The 24772-nt window shown below is 42.7% G+C and overlaps 1 protein-coding gene across 1 annotated transcript in view; it reads left to right on the top strand.

Moving 5' to 3' along the window:
- Positions 1-766: 766 nt before the first annotated feature.
- LOC141789453 (adenylate cyclase type 1-like) overlaps positions 767-24772 on the top strand; it is a 71082-nt gene continuing 47076 nt past the window's right edge. The window contains exons 1-4 of the mRNA XM_074668859.1: positions 767-1604; positions 3166-3315; positions 12632-12750; positions 19297-19408. Coding sequence (XP_074524960.1) covers positions 990-1604; positions 3166-3315; positions 12632-12750; positions 19297-19408 — 996 coding nt within the window. The 5' untranslated portion in view covers positions 767-989. The remainder of the gene's footprint in view (positions 1605-3165; positions 3316-12631; positions 12751-19296; positions 19409-24772) is intronic.

Genomic DNA, 24772 nt, shown 5'->3' with positions numbered 1-24772 from the left:
GTAAAAATAAATGAGCATTAAATAATCGTCAGTGTGGAGGAATGTGTGCGTAAAATATGCAAATGTGCACAAATGCATGCATTCATCCGTAACTGACAGTGGTGCATTACATTTTAAGATGTACGTCATCATTCCTACACTTCCACATTTAATTCAGACAGGGAGCTATTTTTAGTATCCCCGTGTTACCATTAAGTACCTTCGCTCTCTGGCTTTTTAACCGCTGAATGCCTGAGAAATGAGCGCTCCAGCCTGCTGTAAAACTGCATGAGGGGAAGAGATGCGGGAAAGACCAAATTGTTGCTATATTGGACCTTACACCGGTGCAGCTGGTCTATTTTTAGCCGGGAACTACATCAGCTCTCACTGCAGACACCGTGAGGGGAAATCACCAGCTCTGTTTGCTGCTGTCTCTGCCCACCAAAGCACCAGAGCACCAAAGCCCTGACATTTCACTCCTGCAAATTACAGCAGAAGGACACGAGGACAGCACCTCATATTTACTGCACGTGTCTGTTCATGTGTGTGTGAGAGAGTGTGTGTGTGTAGAAAGTAAACAGAGCGCGGGTTGTCAAATGGTTCGCGTTTTGTGACAGGAGCTGTTTGCTGGTGTTGTGACAATCATTAAACGCGCCTGAACCGTCTCTGTCTGCGCCGTTAGAGCGCAGGATCTCCACAAACCCTGTCCGAGGCACCGCAGGTGGTCCGAGGGAGCGAGGGAGGGAGAGAGGAGGAGGGAGGGAGCGGAGGAGAGGGAGGGAGGCGTGCTGCATATTGGTCGGGCTACTTTTCTGACGACACACCAACAATCGTCAACCTGTGGATAGGGCGCGCACGGCGCTCTGCTGTCTCCAGTGCCACCCTCTCCCCCTCTGACACCGAGCCCGCCATCCAGGACGCATGAACTGGGAGAGGGTGCCGGGTTCGATTCCCCAACAAGGAAGGACGGGAACGGAAAAGTTGAGGGGCTCGTGCGCCATCCCCGCTTCATGAATGGCCGGACTATGGAGGAGATGCCATTCGAAAGAGTCAAGACCCGGCGGAGGAAGGGTCACTGCCCGGCCGGTGCACCCCTGGGCGCCATCGCCTGCGAGGACGAGTTCAACAGCCAGGAGCTGGAGTCTCTCTTCCAGAACTACAACCTGAAGCTGGAGCAGACCGCCACCCTCAAAGCGCTGGCGGTGCTCATCGTGGCAGCGTCGTCGCTGTCCCTGGTGGAGCTGCTCTCCAGCCCGCGTCTCACCTTGTCCAAGGGCTCGTACCCGGTGCACTGCGTGGTGTTCCTGTCGCTCTTCATCGTCACTAACGTCAAGTACCTGCAGGTGACGCAGCTGCAGCAGATCGCGAAGCTGACGCTGCTGTTCAGCTTCACCTTTGCGCTGCTCTGCTGCCCGTTCCCGCTGGCGCTCGGCACGTCGGAGCTGCTGAGCACCGGAGCCCCCGAGCAAGGCGTGTGGCAGCTCATGCTGGTCACCCTCGTGGCTTACGTGCTGCTGCCGGTGCGGACGCTGCTGGCGGTGCTGTTCGGGGTGATGCTGGCTGCATCCCACTTCATTGTCATAGCGACGTCGGTCACGGGGAGGAAACAGAGGCTGTGGAGACCGGTAAGTGCTGCATCTGCACCCTGAGCTGATTCTGCAGAGAGGTGGTCACAGTTTATTCACTTACACCGCAGTCGTATCAAACTAATCACGGGTCAGGTCTCCAAAGCGCGCTCCATGTGTCCCTGAGCTGCAGCTCCAGACCTGGAAGCGGCTCCCTGCTGGGCTCTGGAGCAGCATTCTCACTCATACGTCTTCCCCTGAAGTAGACAGAGTTGAAACACCCTCTCAAATCGTTTTTGGCTGCAGGAAACTGTAGTTGTTTGCTTGAAAACCTGGAAAAAGTTTCTCTTTGCGCAGTGAGGAGACAGACCAGGAGCTGTCCAGCAGCTGGTGCTGAAATTGGATCCTGCTGAGACACAAACAGTTTAGTGCTGATTCCTGCTGGTCTGTGTGCTAATTAAGGAACTCAGGGTGCTGCCACCTCCTTAACAAGGTGTCTGTGGCTTAAAGATTCACACTTTGATTGGCCTGAGACCCTGTGGCATGAAATTCAAAGATTTCCTGAATAATCCAGAAAGAAAGTTGAACATTTGATAACACGATGTGCAGAGTTGCCGGGATTTAAAGGCTGATTCTCCCACATTGCATTGATCTGTAGTTGGCTTCAGATGTGTGAGATCTCTGCACAAAAACAAAACAAAACAAGGATTAGGGAATCTCCAGAAAATTAAAAAGGATTTGGTGCAATAAATAAAACATTTTGTTTGCTTTCCATTCTGTTTATTCATCATCCTGACCTTATGAGACTCCAGCATTTCTGTGATTCATAAGTTTCGCAGACTGCAGTGGTAGTAATGCATCAAATGCATTTACATAATGCGTTAAATCAGCGGTTCTTAACCTTCGAGGCCTTTGAAATGAAGCAACGTCGACTCACAACTCGTCAGGATGAAACAAGAGAGTATGAAGTTGTTTGTTTTATTTTGAAAAGCCCGAGGAGAGGAAATATTTGCAAGTAATGCGCTAAAAAAAAGGAAGATGAAAGCAAAGTGAAGGAATCATCGGGACTATGTGCAGCAGCGAGGCTGATTGTGCAACAAATCACGACGCCAATCGCCTTCGGTGCTTTTTAGTTACAGTGAAGTGGAGCTGAAGTCTTATTTATGAGGTGGAGACTAAAGGGACTAAAGTGCCATCCATCTGGCTGTGCGGGATTAGAGTGTTTCTGTGACCTTTGACCCCTGACCTTTCAGGAGCTGGCAGCACAAAGTGGCCGCAGAGTTCATCGTATAAATGAAGCGTTGGAGGGGATCAATATCTCCGATCATTAACCCATAATGCCTCTTGTCTGTGCGGCTCTCCGCTGTAACGCTTTTGTTCCTGAAGTCACTCTATGATTCACGCCGTAATCAATGCGCCGACCTTGATGTCTGCCGTTCAATCCGGGCTGTGGATTAATCACGGATTGAGGAGTGTAATCTCAGGGTGTACAGTATGTCTGCACACAGATGTGCACATATGGACACGTGTGTTCCTGCAGGATTGTATGCACAAACACACACACAGAGTGTCGTCCCTGCTGCTGGCTTTGTTTGACATGTCTGCTCTTGTTTGTGTGCAGCTGGTGGCCAACGCGGTGCTGTTCACCAGCGTCAACTTGTCCGGGGTGTTCGTGAGGATCCTCACAGAGCGCACGCAGAGGAAAGTCTTCCTGCAGGCCCGAAACTGCATCGAGGAGAGGCTGCGGCTGGAGGACGAGAACGAGAAACAGGTGGGAAGTGAAAAAAACAGCACACAGTGAGACGAAGCCCAAGCTTTTTCAAGGATGCTGCTTAAGATGCTTAAAACAACTGCAAATAAAAATAACAAAAGAAACACAGGAAGAAAAAATAGAGGAGAAAAGCAATCAAGACAGTTTCATAACTGAAGAAGTTTAGAAAAACACGGCCTTTGTCAGGAGTATCCACAGGAAAACAAGAGAGGAGGTGGAGGACACAAATGCAAATTATTTAATTAAACTCAAAAGACCAAAAACTCTAACAAAGAAACAAAACCAGAAAACACTAGAATAACTTGCAAGGGAGCCACGGATGAAAACTGGAGACATGTTGCACGACACACAGCAAACTCAGACAATGACCTGACACGGAAATCAAGAAAAACGGAGACTAAAGTCTTGTACACAAGTAGCCGGGTATTTTTAAAAACGAATATCCCTTCTTCATTTGTTTTTAAAATTACTTTCGTCCACAACAGAAGACTCTGTTTACCAAGTCCACACAAAATCATTAAACCAGAGTTTTCCATAATCTTCACTTTGACCGAAGTTTTCAGAAAACATCATTTTTAGTGACGTAAAGCTGCAGCTTCATGAGGATGACAGGCATAAACCTTGGGGGTGGAAGAAAAAATACACAACAGATATATGCATTTTTTGTTTGGTAATATCAAAATTGGGATTCTTTGACAAAAAACTTTTTTTTCCAAATTCAAATTCTTCATTTCAGTCTTTGTTTATTAACTGGATTGGAAAAAAGTTCCCACTTTTCTCCAGCAGAGGGCGAAATGTTTCTCTCTGAGTCACATGATGTGCATTTTTGGGGAAAATATGGCTCCTTTCCTATGGTAACTTTTCCCATAGTCTGGAGTTAAAAAAGCAAACTGAAAATTAAAAAATAGTAAACATCGAAGAATCGCAATTTAAATCGAATTGCGAGAATAGCATATTGTCCTAGCCCTAGTAAACGTACAAAAATACATCCAGTTTCCTACTTGGCTACGTGTGGACTTGGCCTAAAGAGACACAAAGACAATCAATACAGGTGTAAAAGGAGACACAGGTGAAACACATGAGGAGTAATCAAACTGGAGGGAAACACAAGGAGAACTAAACCAAACACAAAAAAAAATTAAAGACAGAGACTAGGGCCATTTCACACGTAGGCGGGTATTTAGGAAAACGCATGTATTTTTATACGTTTGCGCCTGTTGTCCACACGAAACCACAGTGTTTTCTAAAAACTCCGGCCAAAGTGAAGATATTGTAAAACTCCGGTTTCATGGTTTCATGTAGATGCCGGTAAACAGAGTTTTTGGTTCTCTAACGTCACAGCTGAATGACGGGGGCTCATTCTGATTGGCTGGCATGGGTTTTATGTCAGGAAAACACTGCCCATTATGGGTTTGGCGTGCTTGGAGCGGCACTCACCAGCGGATTTACCCCGCGTGTTGAAGAAAGTATTTCTTAAAACAAACAAGGGGGGGGGGACTTGTTTTTGAAAATACCCATCTACGTGTGGACATGGCCTAAGAATAATCAAAAGACCCACACATGACGAGAACCAAACCAGAACCACAAGGAACAAGACTTAGACAAAAACAGGAAACACAGAAAACACAACAAGAATAACCAAGATTAACACAAGAAGCAAGACAAGAATCACTAAGAATAAGACATAATCAGGATTTACTAATGTTGCGGGAAAGTCTTACGACAACAGATCAAGACAGGAAGTTGTGAACAGAAACTACCTAAAAACACCCAGTGGCTTTCAAAATAAAGCAAACAATGTCAGAATCAGTTCATATTTAGGCAACCAAACATATCGTGATCGTCACCAACACTTTAGTCCTACTTTAATGTTATACTTCCTTTCAGCAGACTGTCTGCTACAGTTTGGTGTTAGTTGCAGGTTTGTACAATAATTTGTTTCCTGACAGTGTTGAAAATGATGATGACCCAGTACATATTTCATATTCCAGATCTTAGTATCTAGAATATTACCAGGATCTGGATCTAACTTTTTCACCTGTCAGAAATTATGGTGACCTTGTCTTGTATTCCGACCATTTATGGTAGAGTTATAGACAAATATGGTGACTTTAAAAAAGTCCTGGATCCAGACGATGATCCAGATCACCTCCAAAGTTTAATTACTTCTTCCTCATCCCATTTTGAACATTTCCTGAAATTTTCATTAAGATCCAGTGGTAAAACCATAACCTTCTTGGCGGAGGTGATAAAACTAACAGTTTCAAACTGTTCATCTGCTCTCCAAAACAAATGCAGCCTTAGCAAGAGTCACAGCTCATATCCTGTAAAAACACTTCCAGTTCCTGCCACAGGATGGAACAAGTTGGGTCTTATCACAAGGTTTAGGGCAGAAATTACCCCTACAGCAGTGTTTTTGTGCAGCAGAAGCCCAGAGCGCTCGCACCAAACACCCCCTCCCTGCTCCTCTGCAGGTTTCCTCTGCACTCAGACGGGGCCATATTTTACTTGACCAAAAACACAAATAAACGAACTCCCACTGAAAAAATCGGATATCGGTCTGCATTCACGCTTTATTCAGAGAATTTTGAGTGCGTTACTGGCTCTCATAATCACTCATCTTTACGTTGTTATTGCATAATTCGTCCTGGCAGACTACCTGCGTTTGTTTATATCTGGCACGCCCCACGCACGGACTGATACACTAAGTGGCAAGTGCCTCGTAGCCAGCTGTGGCTCTGCAGCGGAGGTAGCGCAGTTTTACGACACGATGAGAACTAGAGCCTTATTTAGCGGTGTTTTTGTGTGAAAGTAACACGCTGAAAATTCTCTAAATAAAGCGTGAATGCAGACCGATATCAGATTTTTTCGGTGGGAGTCCGTTTATTTGTGTTTTTGGTCAAGTAAAATATGGCCCCGTCTGAGTGCAGAGGAAACCGGCAGAGGAGCAGGGAGGGGGTGTTTGGTGTGAGCGCTCTGGGCTTCTGCTGCACAAAAACACTGCTGTAGGGGTAATTTCTGCCCTAAACCTTGTGATAGGACCCAACTTGTTCCATCCCGGAGTATCACTTCAGTGACTTTCAAAATGAAGACAGTAAAAGATCTGAGTGAGTGTGGGTATAAAATGAAAGCAGTCACAGTTTTAAGAAGCTGCTAAATTATGTAAGGCGCTGTAGATGAGCAAAATGAAATCTAACAGAGGAGAGGAGAGGGGGATGGGGTCTTCATTTCTCCTAAAATCACTCTGAACCAGCTTTATTTCCCTTACATTTTAAGGAGACTGGTAAAAAGAAGTCACACGTGTGATTAAAGCGTGTGTTAAAGATGATTCCTCCAAGCTGAGAAAATACGACTTCCCCACCTCCACTGGTGCACGTATGTCGGTGAAATCTTCCTTGCAGAAGTTGTTTTTTTAAAGGTTTCAGGTGCCAATGTATTCCTACAACCTGCCCACAGGCACACAGTAACTATGACAGCAGCTATTTAAGGAAAGAACAATTACTGTGGCACATGCACCGGCACCGCCACACATTCCTCCCCCTCCGAGCACGCCTACATGTAACGATTTAACAAAGGAGCAATCAGGCAACTTTCACACACAGAAACACTTTGTTATGCGCCGCACCCTCCTCACCCGCCATGTGCATGAAACCCACCTACACCGGCTGTTAAACGGAGAATTAATTATCCCGTGTATGTAATATGACTCCGAACACGTCTCACCTTCGTCTGCAGCACACATGGCGAGCGCACACGCACACTTTTAGCACCTGTGCTTTGTAGATTAGATGATGATACGCTGTGTTTTCCCCAGCAGTAACAGGCTCCCTTCTGACAGGTAATTACACAAGCAGATTGCTTTCATGGCCTCACTACTTCTCCAAAGGTCACAGTTTATCTGGGTGAGTGAAACACACACAGACCTCTGATTGGGATCCATCAACGCGCAGCAAACTGGGAACAAAACTCCTTCAGATTTAAATTTCAGACATCAAACAGGTCTGTGCTGGACGTGTGGATGTTTAGGTTTCTGCTGGAGCTGGATCCATAGGATGTATTGATCCCTGAACATGTGTGGGCTGTGTGCTGGATGTCAGGGTGGTAAATTGACTTCTCAGCTCAATAGTAATCTAGGAAACCAGGAGCGATGGGTAGTCTCCAGTAGACTCACCAGGAGAGACAGCACACCTGTCATAAACACAGGAAAAGACAAACAGGACAGAGATTGAGTCTGACAGTTTAAAGAAGTCCTAAGCAGGGCAGTTCGACAGCAACAGAAACAATCCTCTGCTTCCTGACTCTGACTGAACCTTAAGGTTGCATCACACACAGTTTCTGAGCAGATACACTCAAGCTGAAACACCGAACTGAATCCTGTAGCCTGAGCTAGATCGACTGCTGGATTCACTTCACACAGCCTCATTTCCACCAAGTGGTTCAGTTCAGTTTGTCTTGGCATGGCATGCATTTTGTGGCGTTTCTTTTGACTAAAACTGGGACAAGTCTTCAAATTAGGAGAGAATCCGAGTGGAGCCAAGTGATATTTTTTCTTTTTTTGAGACTCTAATCTCTTCTTGGCTCTCCCTCCTGACATATTTTACAATCCCCCCTCAAAAAATACACAAGAACGTCAGCTGTCAATCATCGTGAAACGTGATGTAAAACCTCATTTTTAACCTTGTATAACTAATGAAAATGAAACTTTGCAGAAAAAAAGAGGACCTGAATACAAGTAGCCTTGTTTTTGGCGACCTGTTTTAATTTCAGTTTTAGTCTAGTCTTTGTGTCAAACTATTATTTTAGTTTTTGTTACTTTTAGTCACATTTATACTCCTTTTAGTCAAGCCAAGTTTCAATTGACTAAAAGTCTGAGCATTTTAGTCTTATTGTCATCAGAATTATCCATGATTAGTTTTGTCTAGTTTTAGTCAATGAAGATTGTACTTTAATCTCATCTCTTTTGAGCAATGCAATTCTACTTAACCCACTTAATTTAGTACTCAGTATGGAGTAGATGTAACCAAAATTTTCTCTAAGTCATCCATTTCACAAGTCAAACATGGATATCTTATAATTATATTATTGTTACCTTATAGACTCAAGAATACATTCAATTCCAGACACGGAAGATGCTCTGATTTGAATTTCCAACACATTTATTTTACCTCTCAAACGTGTAAGAAGTGCACACACTTAAATTTAAAGAAAATAGCTTCAAATGACAATGCCAGAAAAAAATGACATTACATTAAAGCTTAACTTTAACACAAAGTGCTTAAATACTTTACTATCCGTAGCTCCGTCTTCCACATAATGCCGCGCGAGTGGGGGGATAGAGGAAGTGAGGTCGCCTGCGTCTGCTGAACTGCGACCCAGGAAATGGAAATAATACAAGATAAAAGTGATACTAAATAACGCAATGACATTACGTCCCATCTCGTTTTGGTTAACGAAAATGTAGACATATATTAGTAGAGTTTTCATCTCGTAAACCACATTTAGTCCCGTTTTTATTCGTCAACAATATTACATTATATATTTGATTATAGTTTTAGTCACATGACCACCATTCACGTCCCGTCTCCTCCTGTTTCCGTCATGTGATAAAGGTTCGTTGACGTTGATATTTCGCCATAATTTTCGTTGACTAAAGCAACACTAAATACAATGCAGCCAAATGATATCTTCAAATCATCACAACAAGCAGATGTTAGAGTCATTTCTACCAGGTGCATTAATTTTTTAAAGTTTGACCACAGCCCATCTGGAATGACTGGGGAGATGGATTTTTTGACCTATACTGCATCCAGCCACCACGGGGAGCAGTTTTTGTGGAGACCCCACTTTTAGTGGAGCAAGTCGAAGTCCATTTTTTTTTTTTTACAGTCTATGCTCTACCCTAGAAGGTGGAGCTAGAAACTCTACAGTCAGTTGATTGGTCTAAGGATAACAACTCTGCCATGTTTAAATCTCCAGTCGACTTTGTGAAGATAACTTTCTTGAAACTACACCATCGCATTATTCTTCTTCATGTGTTTTATTACCAGGGTACACTGTGTCGCGCTGCTATGCCATCACGCTATAGTGTAGCTGACAAGACTATCGGCATCCGGCTTACACGCCACCTACCAAAAAGGGGTCAGGATCAGTTTTTACCAAACTGTACTGATCCATACCGGACACTGTGTGCTTTCACGTAAACAGAGCTATTTCTTACAGAATTATACTATTTAGCTGTGTTCCTAGCTGAGACCTATGGCATAGTGAAAAGGAGGAACAAGCATGATATGTCCCCTTTAACTTTTCAGTTTTTTATAGAACAGCTGTTGCTTGGTGCTTTAATGAAGCTATAAAATTCAGTAGACTGTAGGTCACATTTGTTGAAATAGAGGCAAGCTCATATCTGTCAGCCCAGATCTTGAGCCACAAAAAAGAAAGACGTGTGAGTTTTGTTTCCAAAATAAAATAAAAAAATAAATAAATAATGGTAATTTCTGTTGTTTTCTTTCTTCTTAGGAATAAAACTGTCAGTGTTTTTGTCTTTTATCTCTGTTATATTAAGTATCTACATGCTAGCTAGCTAGTCTAGAACAATGGGTAGTTGCAAATTTATTGAGTGTTGGCTGGATGATGTCTGTTTGGATTGCAACACAGCAGAATCCCCCGACCATCGGCATTTTCGGCCTTAAAGGGATAGTTCAGTTTTTTTGAAGTGGGGTTGTATGAGCTCTATGTGACCACTAAGGGCATTAGATACAGTAGAAAGTTGTCTCCTCTCCCTCAGTAAGACACAAACTTTAATCAATGGTGACGAGGAAATAGGCGCTAACAGGGACAGACCGTACCAAATTCAAAGGCTATTTTCTCTGCCTACAAGAACTAAAATCAAAAAGTAATACCACAGTTTAAGAGTACGCTACATAAAATATTTTTTAAGTGCATTAAGTCTTCGGAAATATAAACATTTATCCAGACCTAACTAACTGGTCATGTATCCTTCCGCGCAGCGCTAGTGCGCTCCGTCCCCCCTCCTCCTTTCAGCTGTAGGGAATGTAAACAAGCTATGCTTCGGGCGCCGGTTGTAGCATCGGGTAAGTTTGATCAAGTATCGTAATTCTTTTGTTTGTACTCTAAGGATTGTGAGGCAGCGTAGGAAATTCAAAATGAGTGACTATGACAGCAACGATGAAGTTCTGTTCACTTTGGAATCAAAAGGATACCTGTATGAACCGGAGCACACAGAAGAAGAGCTGCTACAGATGGCGACTGAAAGGAATACAGAGGAAACATCCGCGGACACTGGACATCAAGATAGAGTCAGAAATACTCAGTGGTGTAAATGTCTGAGCTGTGACTCAATGCCCACAGATGCTGAGTGTTACTGCTGTCACGAGTGGAACTTGGTTACAGACACTCTTCAGGATTTCAGCTGAAAGGAGGAGGGGGGACGGGGCGCACTAGCGCTGCGCGGAAGGATACATGACCAGTTAGTTAGGTCCAGATAAATGTTTATATTTCTGAAGACTTAATGCACTTAAAAAATATTTTATGTAACATACTCTTAAACTGTGGTATTACTTTTTGATTTTAGTTCTTGTAGGCAGAGAAAATAGCCTTTGAATTTGGTACCGTCTGTCCCTGTTAGCGCCTATTTCCTCGTCACTATCGATTACAGTTTGTGTCTTACTGAGGGAGAGGAGACAACTTTCTACTGTATCTAATGTCCTTAGTGGTCACATAGAGCTCATACAACCCCACTTCAAAAAAACTGAACTATCCCTTTAATGAAGCTATAAAATTCAGTAGACTGTGGGCCAAATTTGTTGAAATCGAGGCAAGCTCATATCTGTCAGCCCAAATCTTGAGCCACAAAAAAGAAAAACGTATGAGTTTTGTTCCTAAAATGAAAAAAAAAAAGAATAATAATAATAATTTCTGTTGTTGTCTTTCTTTAGGAATAAAAATTTCAGTGTTTTTGTTTTTTATCCCTGTGATATTAAGTATCTACATGCTAGCTAGCCAATCTGACTATGGGTAATTGCAAGATTATTGAGGGTTGGCTGGATGATGTCTGTTTGTATTACAATACAGCATAATTTCCCGACCATCACATGTATTTACAGCGTTTTGTCGGCCTTAAATTTCATTCAAGATGTCATTAAAAAGTCTTAAAGAGTCTTATTTTTGATTTGCTGAAACCTGCAGATACCCTGTAAAGGGGTAATACACTCACAGGAAAATTAACCGTTTATCCCACGCTCGTTCTTTAAGTGACCTGCAATAAAAACTGGCTTCCTCCTTTCCTGGGACTAAATATTCCTTCACAGATCCTTAACTTAGAGAATGTTCATTTCACAGATGCAAAGATTTAGTGGGAATCCCCCACCTCTCCACTATCTGCAGGGCAGGATTATTAATGCTAATGTGAGGGAAAGTGAGCCAAGGGTTCATTAATAAACCACGATGAGGAGAGCCGTATTCAAACAGAGAGCACAGTGAATTAAGCCGGGACAGATCAGAGGAATGGGAAGCACTGATGTGCGATTAAAACACGTTTAAGGAGGAGATTTTAAAAAAAGCGGCGGTTTTAATATTTAAATATTTAAATATTTAAATCAAGCACCTTCACACTCCAGCTGTGATTTCTCTTACACCTGACACACACACATGTGGAGCGGTGCTAAAACCTGATACAGACGCACATATACCCTGACTCACACTCTCACGTCAGGAAGTGTGAGGGCCCTGTGTGTGTGTGTGTGTGTGTGAGCGGCTCCCCGGTGTGTTCTCACAGGTGAGGAGAAGTCGTGTGAACGGATGTGAAGGAGTCTTAGAGGGAGACAGAGGAGGGCCCCGCTGCTTTATAACCCGGACTCTCAGCATCCATTCATCAGGGCCGCCTGATGATCCACTGAGCGCTCACAACCGCCTGACATCCTGTAACTGAGACGATTCACACTAACGAGAAAGAAGTGCTCTGATCTGTGTCAGTGCTACGATGGGATGGAGCTGAAGAGATTAGAAGATTATTCCATCTGTTAATCCTTTGAACGATGCATCACAGGCTCTGATACGCGAGCTTTCAACCCATCATATCAACCACATGAATCTGTATCTTTTCCATCGGCTCATTTTGAAAGAGCTGCTTCGATAAAGAATCAGTGTTTGCTGAGCTCATGAGTTTGTCTGCAGCAGAAGCTTCCTTTTCTGCCAAAACTTGAATAAAAACCAAGTTATACTGTGCGTTTCTATCTGCATTAACACATCTCAACTCTTCCTCCTCCTTCTTCTCCTCTTTGAACCCCTCCCTCCTCAGGAGCGTCTGCTAATGAGCCTTCTGCCCAGGAATGTTGCCATGGAGATGAAGGAGGACTTCCTGAAGCCGCCTGAGCGGATCTTTCACAAGATCTACATCCAACGTCATGACAATGTCAGGTACGGGGGAGGCGGTGGGGGGAGTCATGACAACAGGGGACGGTGGAGGTGTGTTTTGATCCAGGTGTCACCTGCTGTGACGTCAGGGTCAGGAATAGAAGGAGAGCCATTAAGGTTAGCCATTAAGGTGGATGGAGGCACACGGACTGAGGGCTGAGGCCTCCAGCAGTGGGTGAAGATCTTTGAATGTGGATTTTAATCAAAGCACTGACTGTGTTGGTCGTTATGAAGAATCAAACCCTCAAAGTGTGCAGAGTCTGAGTAAAACAGACTTTGTTCGCTGGTTAGGATCTGACTGAAGCAGTGTGGTGATTAAAGATCAGCAGAGCATATTCCTGATATCAGCACAGACCAAGTCCTGCATGACCAGACCTGTCTGTACTCCTAATTTTAGCCGCTGCTGGTAAAAGGTCAGGCTGATCCCATTAAACTCCTCAATAAGTGACAAAAAGTCTCAGGAGAGGAATATTTTTAAACAAACTGTAGGCGTCTTAAACCGGTCCGGCTCGGCTCCACCACAGCTCTGGATCAGATAGGTTTCTATTTAAGTCAACGTGTCAAATCACACCAGCTCCAGCAAGTCAGAGCCCCTCTCATCAGATACACAAGCCTCTTGTTTTTGCTTGGTAGTGAAGCTGTGATATGTTTGTTTACAAAAAGCAGATCTAGCAGGACAGGAAGTTGTTCATGGGAACGGCATAAAAATGGCCGTTGACTTCCGAAATGAGAAAAACAAAACCAGTGTTTCTTAAAGTGAGGTCCCAGGACCCCAAGGGGTCCACGAACCATAGCTTGGGAGTCTGCGGAATAATTAACAACAATTGTAAAAGTCAGCTATACCACTGAAAAATAGGGATGGGAACCTTTCACATTTGAAACGATACGGTACCGATGCCCGGTACCTGGCAATCGGTACCGGTACTCAACGGTACCAAGTTTCAGTACTTTTTTGTGTTTATGTTGTAAAAAAATATTAATTTGTTTAATAATGAAATATAAAAAAATTTCAATTTCTTCAATATATAACCTTGCAATGCTGTGTTCATGTCCAGCATGGAAAATCACCTACTCTTCCACTCCCTCACAGTCACAAGGATGCATTTAGGAACCTAAACATGGAACCTTTGGTTTTACATGAATCGTTACCCGGTACTTTTGACAGAATTTGGTTGGTACCTATAAAAGTACCTAATTCGGTACCCATCCCTACTGAAAAAGCGTATCAACAAACTGGGATCTCTTGCACCAATAAAATTGGTTGTTTTTTCCAACACTCCTACTCAATTTAACTTTGTGCCATTTATTTATTATTACAGATCTGAATGTGAAATGTTTATCACTTTATAGTCCACATCCATAGAAAAAACCCCACTACAGAGCCAACATTTTCTCAAAGTTTATAAAATAAATAACTTAGAGTATAAATGTAGCCTAATTCTATTGTTGCAAAGTGCAACGTAGTTCATTGTTACATATAAGGATGGGTACCGAGTTATGTACTTTTATAGGTGCCAACCAACTATGTCAAAAGTACCTAAACACATCCTTGTGACTGTGAGGGAGTGGAAGAGTAGGCGAGTTTCCATGCTGGACATGAACACAGCATTATAAAGTTATATATTGAAGAATAAATATGTTAAATCAATAAAATAAATATGTTATTACTAAAAAATTATATTTTTTAACACATAAGCATATAAAAGTACTAAAGATTGGTACTGTTGAGTACCTGTACTGATTGCCAGGTACCGATTGCAAGGTACCAGGCAACGTTCAATTGTGAAAGGTAGCCATCCCTAGTTACATAGTATTAATATTATGCAAATGGATGTTATGATAATGAGATGGTCCTTGGAAATATGTCTAACCTGAAGGTGGTCTGTGGCCCAAAAAAGTTTGTAAACCCCTGATCGAGACTACAACAACAAACCAACACAACATTGCAACATTCAGGACTTAACACACTGGGATGAGTTGACAACACGCAAAAACACGCAATTGAACAGAGCTGGATAATTTCAGAGGGAACCTGTTTTGTGAGTAAAGAGGGAAACATCAGGGTATCATCAGCATATTGGGTTATATTTGGTGAATAGTACCAGCGGGGATTGCAAGTAGACCCTAAAGCCCCGTTTCCCCAAATGACAGACCCTTACCGACCCACTTTTTGGTACCCTACTGTTGGTGTGCCAGACTAAACCGATCAGACCCTGGAAGGTGGGGTGCTGCAGCCGTCACATGAGGTGCGGTTAGGTACACTCGGAAACTTAAGACCCTGATGATTAGGGCACTTAATGGGTATTATGTTCAGGACAAATGATTACGATAAAATAAAATGATAAAATAATGATAAAAAAAAAGATCCAATTTTTTCCCCTACCTCCGATTTTCTAAGGCCCCCCTGGTGCCCCCCAGGGGGGCCATGACCCCCACTTTGAAAACCACTGTCTTGAAGCACCGGGCTGTCAGCTGCGCTAAATGCAGACAGCTACTAAACTACACACAAACTGACAGTGTTTACTTGTTGTCACGTAAGCTGACAGTTACATCAGAGCACTGGGCTGCCGATAGCACTACATATATTTGACTACTACAGCGTTTGCTTGTTGACACTTTTCAAACCAAATCCAGTAAAAAGTTGTCTTGAACAAATTTTTTTTTTCAATCCGATCTCCATTTAATTCCAAAACATATACACACCTCACTAAAAGTCATTACAACAGCATGCATGAGACTCCAGGCCAGAAGGTGGCGAGGTAGTCGAATTTAAACAGATGCTCATTGTAGCATCTTTAAAGTTATTCAGAGACTCTGAGTGATATGGTTAAAAAAAGTTTGTCCTTACTTTCCAGAAGTCTTTATTGATATAGAACAGGAAGTTAGAAGATCTTGCTTTTCATAACGAGATATTACAGGATTAACTATGTCCAAAAAATTAGGCCATGCTCATCTTGATAGACCAGAGTCCAAAGAAATATCAGCAGCTGTTTCGTCAAATCTTGAAGCAGAAAATCAGGACTCTAGATTTATGAATTTTCAAAATAAAGGAGTTGGGAACACTACTTTTTGTTTCATTTAAGTTTGTAAAAAGGCAAATTGATTGTGATGCTTAAAGTTGTGATAAATCTTCCATCAATCACTTAAATTTCATGCAGCTCTTGTCTTATCTCTGAGTGACTAATCCGGTAAGAAGCTAAACGCTGACAGGCTCTGGGAACTTTTGGGGAGCTGTTTTTGAATCCATCATTTTTTGCAGGCCTATCCCTGAGCGTTTCTATCAGCGCTTTCAGCAGCCACCTCTATTGCCCTCGTAATGGAGAAAATATTACCGAGCGTGAGAACCTGGCCTGACTTTGAGCTGATTACATTCCAACGAGGCAGTAAAGAGGAGCTGAGAGCCGTATCAGTGCTGCTGAGTGTGGGAGTGGAGAGCTAGGTAGCATGTCAACAGCCCTCCTGTCAAAAGACAATCCCCTCCACTCCCTGCTTCTCTCTGTCTGCTCGGCTCCCACGCTCAGCCACAGCGCGGGAACATCACCGCCTGTTTTCCAGCCTTGCTGCCTCTCTGGCACTCGCCCAAACATCACGCCGATGCAAACAGCGAGTCAGCTCACGCACGTCTCCAGGGAGCTGCTACAAACACACACACACCTTAACACATGGCAGGGAGAAAAAGAAACATCAGCTCTATTTTGCGGCGCAGGGGCGTGACATCTCCCTGATAGGGCCTTCCTTTGATGTGGCCCTAAAAACGTTTGATCACACACCTATTTAGCTCTGCTCTCCCTCTGCCCCCCATCACACCACCCCCCTCCTCGCCCACCACACACACCAGCACGACGTGCAGCACAGCTTCATTCAAAGACAAGTCTCTCAGTGGAGCTCTTCTGTGGAGCAGCAGTCGTGATCCCGGCTTTACATACATCAGGATCCTGAGTGTCTGTAAAAGAACTCAGTCACGATGCAGAGGAAGGTCCCTCCTCGTGCAAACAGAGCTGGGTGTCAAACATCTGTACTTCCTGCTCAGCTACCAAAAGTTTCACAAGCTCAAAGTGGAGACAAGGGTCAAACTGACCATCAGCGTGAGGCAACCACAACTTCTGACACCACAGTGAGCAGGGGCCAAAGTGTGATAAAACTGAGTAAAATGAAGCTGTTTTAGTTATTAAGACTAAACTCTGGTGATCTTTAAAAAGTCTCTTTTCTAGATATATGCTTGATCGTAATCCACACTTTAAAATGAGATTATCAGCGCTAATATTGCTGGTTATAGGTTGTTTCAAATTGCTACTTCTTAGCTTCCAGGTCGGGTCGTCCAGGACTGGACTGATTTACAGCACGTCTAGGTCTCTATGACAACACCATACTGGCTGACAAAGTTTAGTAGTGAGAGATCTGTGTTTTTTCTCTACTGGAAACAATTTCTGTGATTAATTTTGTAGTGGTGGTGGACACTGGAGCCTAACTGTCGGACAGAAAAAGGACAGAAGAGCAGAAGAAAGCTAAACAGGAGCGATATAGAGCACGAGCTAAAGGCTAAAAGGGCTAAACTGTTTGTGCTAATGTTGACTCCAACCCACAGTCAGCAGTTATTCTGCAGTGGTCTGTTCAAACTTGAGAGTCTATCAATAAAATGAAGAGTGGGGTTACGTTAGCTCTGATTGGTAGATGACTGGCAGGATATAGCTAACCAGGATTCACTAATGTTACACATTACTGATAAGTCTTAGAGCACCGGGCTGCCAGCTGTGCTAAATATAAATGGCTACTAAGCTACTTACAAACTGACAGTGTTAGCTTGTTGTCACGTTAGCCTACAGATATGTCAGAGCACCAGGCTAACATATAGCTAGCTGCTACAACGTTTGCTTGATGTCACGTTTCAAACTGTAGCGCTACGTAACTGTACTGATAAATACCTTACCTCAACGCACTGTATCCAGTGAAAAGTTGACTTGACCAAAGAAAATTTGTTTCGATCTCCATTTAATTCCAAAACAAACACACGCCTCACTAAAAGTCATTTACAACAGTGTGCAGAGACTCCGGGCCACAAGGTGGCGAAGGAGTGCAGTTAAAACAGATCCTCCTCATAGCATCTTTAAGTTAACAGGCACTGATTGTTAAGTTACAAACAACAAATAAAACGTTTCTCCACATTGAGCTCTAAACCATCACATTTTACGCAAGTTTAGAGAAATTTTTGCAAAAATATACCCATCAAATTAAGTGTTGAATGTTTTATCTTAATGTTAAATAATATATTTAAATGTTACAATATTCCTACTTCTAAATATTTAGCTACGTTTCAAAAGATTTAGTTTACATTCCAAATACTTAGTAAAGATTTCTTAATATCTAGCTTTGGTATAAATACTTCACAAGGATTTATAAATATTCAGTCCAGATTTTTATATCTTAAGCAAAGATTTCTGAATATTTGGTTAAGATTTCTAAATCTTGAGATGTGATTTCATAAATATTAAGCTATGATTTCTTAATATTTAGCTAAAATGCAATTTTTTCACTTCAAATGAGTTGTTCTGATTTATTTTCCTGGGAATTTTTTTTTGTTGTTGTTGTTGTTTGTCCTTATTATCTGTTTTGAGCAACTGATCTTTTGAGGTCATGATGAAAAAGTGGTGGCAGGTGTGAGGCCACACCTCCTACTTGACACGCTCCGTCCCTTCGATCAAACTGTTTGCCTGATGAAGGTCCAGCACTGAAGCGTTGCAGCAATAAATATTTATTTGATTTGCAACAGTGTGCGGCTGTTTACCTGGGAACTTTTTGCGGGATACCAGACCCTCAAACGCACCTTTCCTGAAACGTAGACATGTCAAGAAGCTTCCCTTTTGTGAATAAGGGTAAATTTAAATATAAATCCTATCGTTCCTGTAGTCAGAAAGCACCTCACTGAATGACTCTGGTTAAAAATTCCTCATTTATCATGAAAACCCTTTAGCCGCTGACATGTTAAGACTGTGATCTTTATCTTGTCTGTAGAGCTGTCTGTGTTTTTGGATTTCTCCCAGTGATCCATCAAAAGTCTAACTTTGGTATCAGGACTCAAACTCTTACTGACACAAGTACAAACAGTTTGAATGATACCCGGCCCGCAGCGCTCACCCTGACGCCTTCACTCCTCCGGGAGCGGTGGTCTTTTTATTTTTTGGCCTGTGAGTCAGTAAGATCCATAACAGCTTGTTTGTAGCCATCTGGCCTGCCTGTGAGCAAATGAACGAGGAGCTAAGTAGCTTTCAACACCTCTCTCATCCCCGCTGAAGCATCTCGCCAACAGCGCGCCATTTAGCTCCGCAATTGATTTAGTGTTTGGGCTGAGAGTCGCTTTCATTCATCTCAGATTTGATAGGGGCGCTCACTTTTCATCGCCATTAGCTCATTTCTGAGCCCTGGTGTGATCAGGATTGTTAAAAACAGACTGTTCTGCTAACATTCCCTCGTTGTGTGTCTGTTTGCAGAGTTTGTTTTTCCTGATGAACTTGAGGAAACTCACTGATCATCTTTTTGTCTCTTTTCTTGCAGCATCCTGTTTGCAGACATCGTGGGTTTCACCAGCTTAGCCTCTCAGTGCACCGCTCAGGAACTGGTCAAACTGCTCAACGAACTCTTCGGGAAGTTTGATGAGCTGGCTACGGTAAGAGCTAAGAGGTCTTGTTGGGTGCTAGATGAATGTTGTGCCAAAGCTGCAAGTCTCTCAAACCCCTAAAAATATAACATCCAAACCTGGACATCAGTCAGTTTGCACCACCAGTTATTCTCCCACATCAGTCGGATAGATCGCCTAACGTCGTTCTGAGCTAAAGGGCACCTTATAACAGATGCTATGGGTACCTTGTGTCTCTGTGCGAGACGCCAGCGGGGATTTAAAGCATCTGTATTTGGTGACCTTGAAAGGAGAGCTGCTCAGTAGACTGAAGAAAACTTGTACTCAGAGTCAGGTCTGTGTCCGTCTGATAAATCCATCTCTCCATTCATTACCCAAACTGCTCGTCTGTATTCATTACCCAGAATATCTTACATACTTACTGCTGGACATCCTTACATATGTTGTCCTTAAAGAGGGGGTGTTCTGCTCTCCCATATTTTGAATATATAAAGTAACAATTCTGGATGTTCAGACTAAACGTACAGATTGTCAATCCTCCACATTCCCATGCTAAAGAAATCCCTGGTCTGCCTGTAAAGTGATAGAAATACTACGCTCTTAAAAAGCAAGAGCTTCAAGAGATCCTTGGAAGTCTTTGGGAGTTCTTTGCAAGATCCATCCAACATCTTTATGAGATCTTTGCACGATTTTTGCTAGATCCTTCGAGATCTTTGCGAGACACTGAGGTAACTTTGTGAGATCCTTTCAATGTCTTTATGAGATCTTTAATGGATCTTTGCAAGATCCTTGGGGATCCTTGGGAATTCTTTTCAAGATCCTTTTAGGATTCTGGTAAGATCCTTTCAAGATCTTTATGAAATCTTTGCCAGGACTTAACAAGATGTTTGTAAGATCCTTGAAGTTCTTTGCAAGTTCTTTGCAAGATCCTTGTAGTTCTTTGCAAAGAACTTGCAAAGATTTTTATGTGATCTTTCTAAGACCCTTGTGAGATCTTTGGAGATCCTTGGAAGTTCTTTACAAGGTCCTTTCAAGATCTTTATAAAATCTTTGCAAGATCCTTTTAACATCTCCATGAGATCTTTTTCAGATCTCTATAAGATCTTTGGAGATCTTTGGAAGATTTTTACAATATTCTTTCAAGATCTTTATGAAATCTTTGCCAGATCCTTTCAACATCTTTATGAGATCTTTGCAAGATACTTGGAGATCTTCGAGAGTTCTTTGCAAGATCCTTTTAGGATCTAAATGAGACCCTTTAAACATCTTTCTGAGGTCTTTGCCATGACTTTCCAAGATCTTTGTAAGATCCTTGGAGTTTTTTTTGCAAGATGCTTTCAAGATCTTTATGTGATCTTCATAAGACCCTTGTGAGTTCTTGCCAGGACCTTTGGATATCCTTGGGAGTTCTTTACCAGTTCCTTTCAAGATCTTTTTGTGATCTTTGCAAGATCCTGCAAGTTGTCTGAGAGATCTTTTCAAGATCTTTGACAAATCTTGAAAAGATCCTTTTAACATCTTTATGAGATCTTTGCTGGATCTTTACAAGATTGTTGAAGAGATTGTTGAGACCTTTGTGAGATGTTGAGATCATCATGCTCTTAGGGCTGGCCAATCAAACTGAAGGGGGTTCGTAGAGCTGAAAGCCTCAAAGAGACAGAAGCTTAAACCAAGTGTTCAGACAGGATTGAAGTAATGGTTTTCTAAAACACCAGTGAGTGAAAAAAATAGTAATTTTACTGAGCTGCAACTTATGTAAAGATACTAGAGGACAAAATAAAGCCTAAAAAGAGCAAAATACTCCCTCTACAAATGTACATAAAGCATGAAACTGTTTAAAAGGGTGTGCAAGACAGAGAAAATCTTCAGCTGTAAAGTGCATTTAAAAAGGAAGGTTCTGAAAATATCTGGGTGTCACTGTCCTGTAGTTTTCTAGAAGAGATCAGGGAATTTATGGAAAGGGGTTTATAGAGACCACTTACACCTACAAGAAAAAAGACAATTAGATCTTTGGGACACCTGCATTCTAGTGAGTAAAGACCATGCAAACAATTTACCCTTTTTCATTTTTGCTCGCCATCAGCTACTTCTGAGAGAAACGTTTGCCTCTTTGGCTGCAAATGCTCCACTATATTTACCATGTTGAATGTTTTTAAAATAACACTGAAGAAAGATAACAAAGATGCAGCTCTTTAAACTCAACTCATGACCTGACAGAGCTCCTCTGTCTCACTCCACTGCAGAACTAAAAGCACCCGAGAAAACCAAATACATTATTTAGCTGTGGAGCTCATTTAATATGCTGAACCATGTATTGATCCAACAAAGAAAGTTAAGCTGGAGAGGATGGCTGACATGCAGGAGAAGGAGGAGGAGGAGGAGGAGATGAAGGTCAAGAAGGAGAAGGAACTGGCTGGGCGATAGAGGAAAGGATGAGGGAACTGATTTTTTAGACAGAGGGGAGATAAGGGCTGAGGAGGAGTGTGTGTTATAGTGTGTGTGTATGTGTGTTTGTGTGTGTGTGTGTGTGTGTGTGTGTGTGTGTGTGTGTGTGTGTGTGTGTGTGTGTGTGTGTGTGTGTGTGTGTGTGTGTGTGTGTGTGTGTGTAAGCACTATTAGGACCAAACTGCTCTTGATAAAGAGAGATAGAGAGTAGGATAGCGTTCCCGGTCTGTCAGTAAGCCTGTGTCGCGTTGTTTTCAGGGAAAGAAGATTAGGTGAGTGACAGGTTATCTGCTGCCAGACTACTATAATCATAATAATACTGCATCACACACACACACACACACATACACACATGCACTCACTCACGCACGCACTCACAGATGTTTGCTCACACTTTAATCTCTGTATGTTATGTAATCTACACAGTACAGCAGGCTCAACACATGGTCAGACTAACATACAGTCAGAGGCTTCACTCTTTGCAGACGACAGATCTCTGAGTTTCTTTAAATCTGTGATAACTGCAGACAAACCTCAATAACTATACGAGATAAACGTCGTCTTCAGAGCAGATTTGAACCCTCAGGGCTCATTGTGAGGCTGTGACCTCTTGAAGCTTCAGTTGTTTTAAAGTGATACTCCAGGATGAAACAAGTTGGGTCCTATCACAGGGTTTAAGGCAGAAATTACCCCTACAGCAGTGTTTTTGTGCAGCAGAAGCCCAGAGCGCTCGCACCAAACACCCCCTCCCTGCTCCTCTGCAGGTTTCCTCTGCACTCAGACGGGGCCATATTTTACTTGACCAAAAACACAAATAAACGGACTCCCACCAAAAAAATCTGATATGGGTCTGCATTCACGCTTTATTTAGAGAATTTTCAGTGCGTTACTTTCACACAAAAACACCGTTAAATAAGTCTCTAGTTCTCATCGTGTCTCTTGGTCCTGGCAGACTACCTGTGTTTGTTTATATCTGGCACGCCGTGCGCGCAGACTGATACACTAAGCGGCGAGCGCCTCATAGCCAGCTGTGGCTCTGCAGTGGAGGTAGCGCCGTTTTATGACACATTGAGAACTAGAGCCTTATTTAGCGTTGTTTTTGTGTGAAAGTAACGTGCTGAAAATTCTCTAAATAAAGCGTGAATGCAGACCCATATCAGATTTTTTCGGTGGGAGTCTGTTTATTTGTGTTTTTGGTCAAGTAAAATATGGCCCCGTCTGAGTGCAGAGGAAACCTGCAGAGGAGCAGGGAGGGGGTGTTTGGTGCGAGCGCTCTGGGCTTCTGCTGCACAAAAACACTGCTGTAGGGGTAATTTCTGCCCTAAACCTTGTGATAGGACCCAACTTGTTCCATCCCAGAGTATCACTTTAAGAACAGCGAAGTAGAAAGTCTTATTACACCCAGTTGTCCACAAATCTGGACCCATGCCTGATTTTCTGTACTTTCTGTCACTGCTGAGTGTTTAGAAAGAAAGATACGGGTATTCCTCCTTTATTGATAGGGCAGCTAAAGAGAGACAGGAAATGCAGAGAGTGGGGGAAGACCTGCAACAAATGGTTGATAACAGCGGTTTCTGGGTGACTGCTGCAATGAGGACAACATGGGGCGTGTGATTAATCGTGTGGAGCTATGGGTAGCGCGGGTGCTAGGACTTGCGCCTTTGGTCAGAATCATGCACACACTGTCGTTATGAAATGACTTTGAACAAGGAGTGTGTTTGTTTTGAAGAAAATAAATAGAGATCTGATCTTCATTTTAAATCTGCTTTTCTTTGTTCCAAACAACTTAGCTATATTTAGCTAAACTCACAGCCCAATGCTGTGAGACATGTGTGTAACGTGTAACGTTAGTAAATCCTGGTTATGTCCTGCCAGTCATCTACCAATCAGAGCTAACGTAACCTCACTCTTCATTTTATTGATAGGCTCTCAAGTTTGAACAGACCACTGCAGAATAACTGCTGACCGTGGGCTGGAATCAACATTAGCACAAACATTTTAGCTCTTTTAGCCTTTAGCTTGTGTTTTTGTGTTTTTGTCTTTAGCCCGCGTTTTAGCCTTTGGGTCATGTTTTATCTTCTAGCTTGAATTTTTGGCCTTTAGCTTCTGGCTCATGTTTTAGTTTTTAGCTTGTGTTTTCGTCTTTTAGCCATAGATTGTATAAAACATGGACATAGCCTCTGCGACGTCACCAGCTGTTCTTAATACAGTGAAATGAAGCCAATCTGCGGACACAGCCACATTTGATATGACGCTCTGCGCTTCCTTTCAAACAGCTACAGGGCGCTAATTGGTCATGTGACCTGAGCTGTGTCTCTGACTGGACAATCAAACGATCCTAATATCTTCTAAACTGCCGAGTTAGAAAAAATTCACCCCCTCTTACAGAGTGTGCCAATACTGAAATCAACGTTTTAGACCCAAGCTGTTTTTTGAACCAGGCTGTAAATATTTTTTAATGCTGTAAAAGTCTGTTTTTATGGCTGGGTGTGTACGTGACTTCTGGTCTTTCTGCAGCCAGCCTCAAGCAGATTCTTGATGAACAGCAACTTTTAGCACTTCCTCATAGGCTTCATTGTTACTAGCTGGATATTGCCCTTTGGATTTAGCCTTTAGCTCGTATTTCAGCCTCTCTGTCTGACAGTTAAGCCGCGTTTCCACCAATTAGACCGTCTCGGTAAGCAGCACATTTTGTGGTTTCCACTGACTTATCCTTGGGACAGATCCCCAAATAACTGAGACGAGCCGTCCCACTTTTTGGGACCCTTTCCTATGGGTGCCAGACTGAACCTAGCTACAACACTGCAGACCGTTGATTGGTCGAAAGAATCATCACTTACCCCGACAGCAGCTGTATTTCTCCTGGTGGCACACAGACTTCTCTGAAACAAAGCTTGATTGTTCTTTGTATCAAAGAGCTACATGCTAATCACAGAGAGGACGAGATGC

This window comes from Halichoeres trimaculatus, unplaced genomic scaffold (assembly GCF_033239565.1).
Source record: "Halichoeres trimaculatus isolate MK-OKI-2021-1 unplaced genomic scaffold, fHalTri1.1 fHalTri1_scaffold_4, whole genome shotgun sequence".
NCBI lineage: Eukaryota > Metazoa > Chordata > Actinopteri > Labriformes > Labridae > Halichoeres > Halichoeres trimaculatus.
The sequence above is the reverse complement of the archived record's forward strand: the minus strand, read 5'-3'. Positions and strand labels throughout refer to the sequence as shown.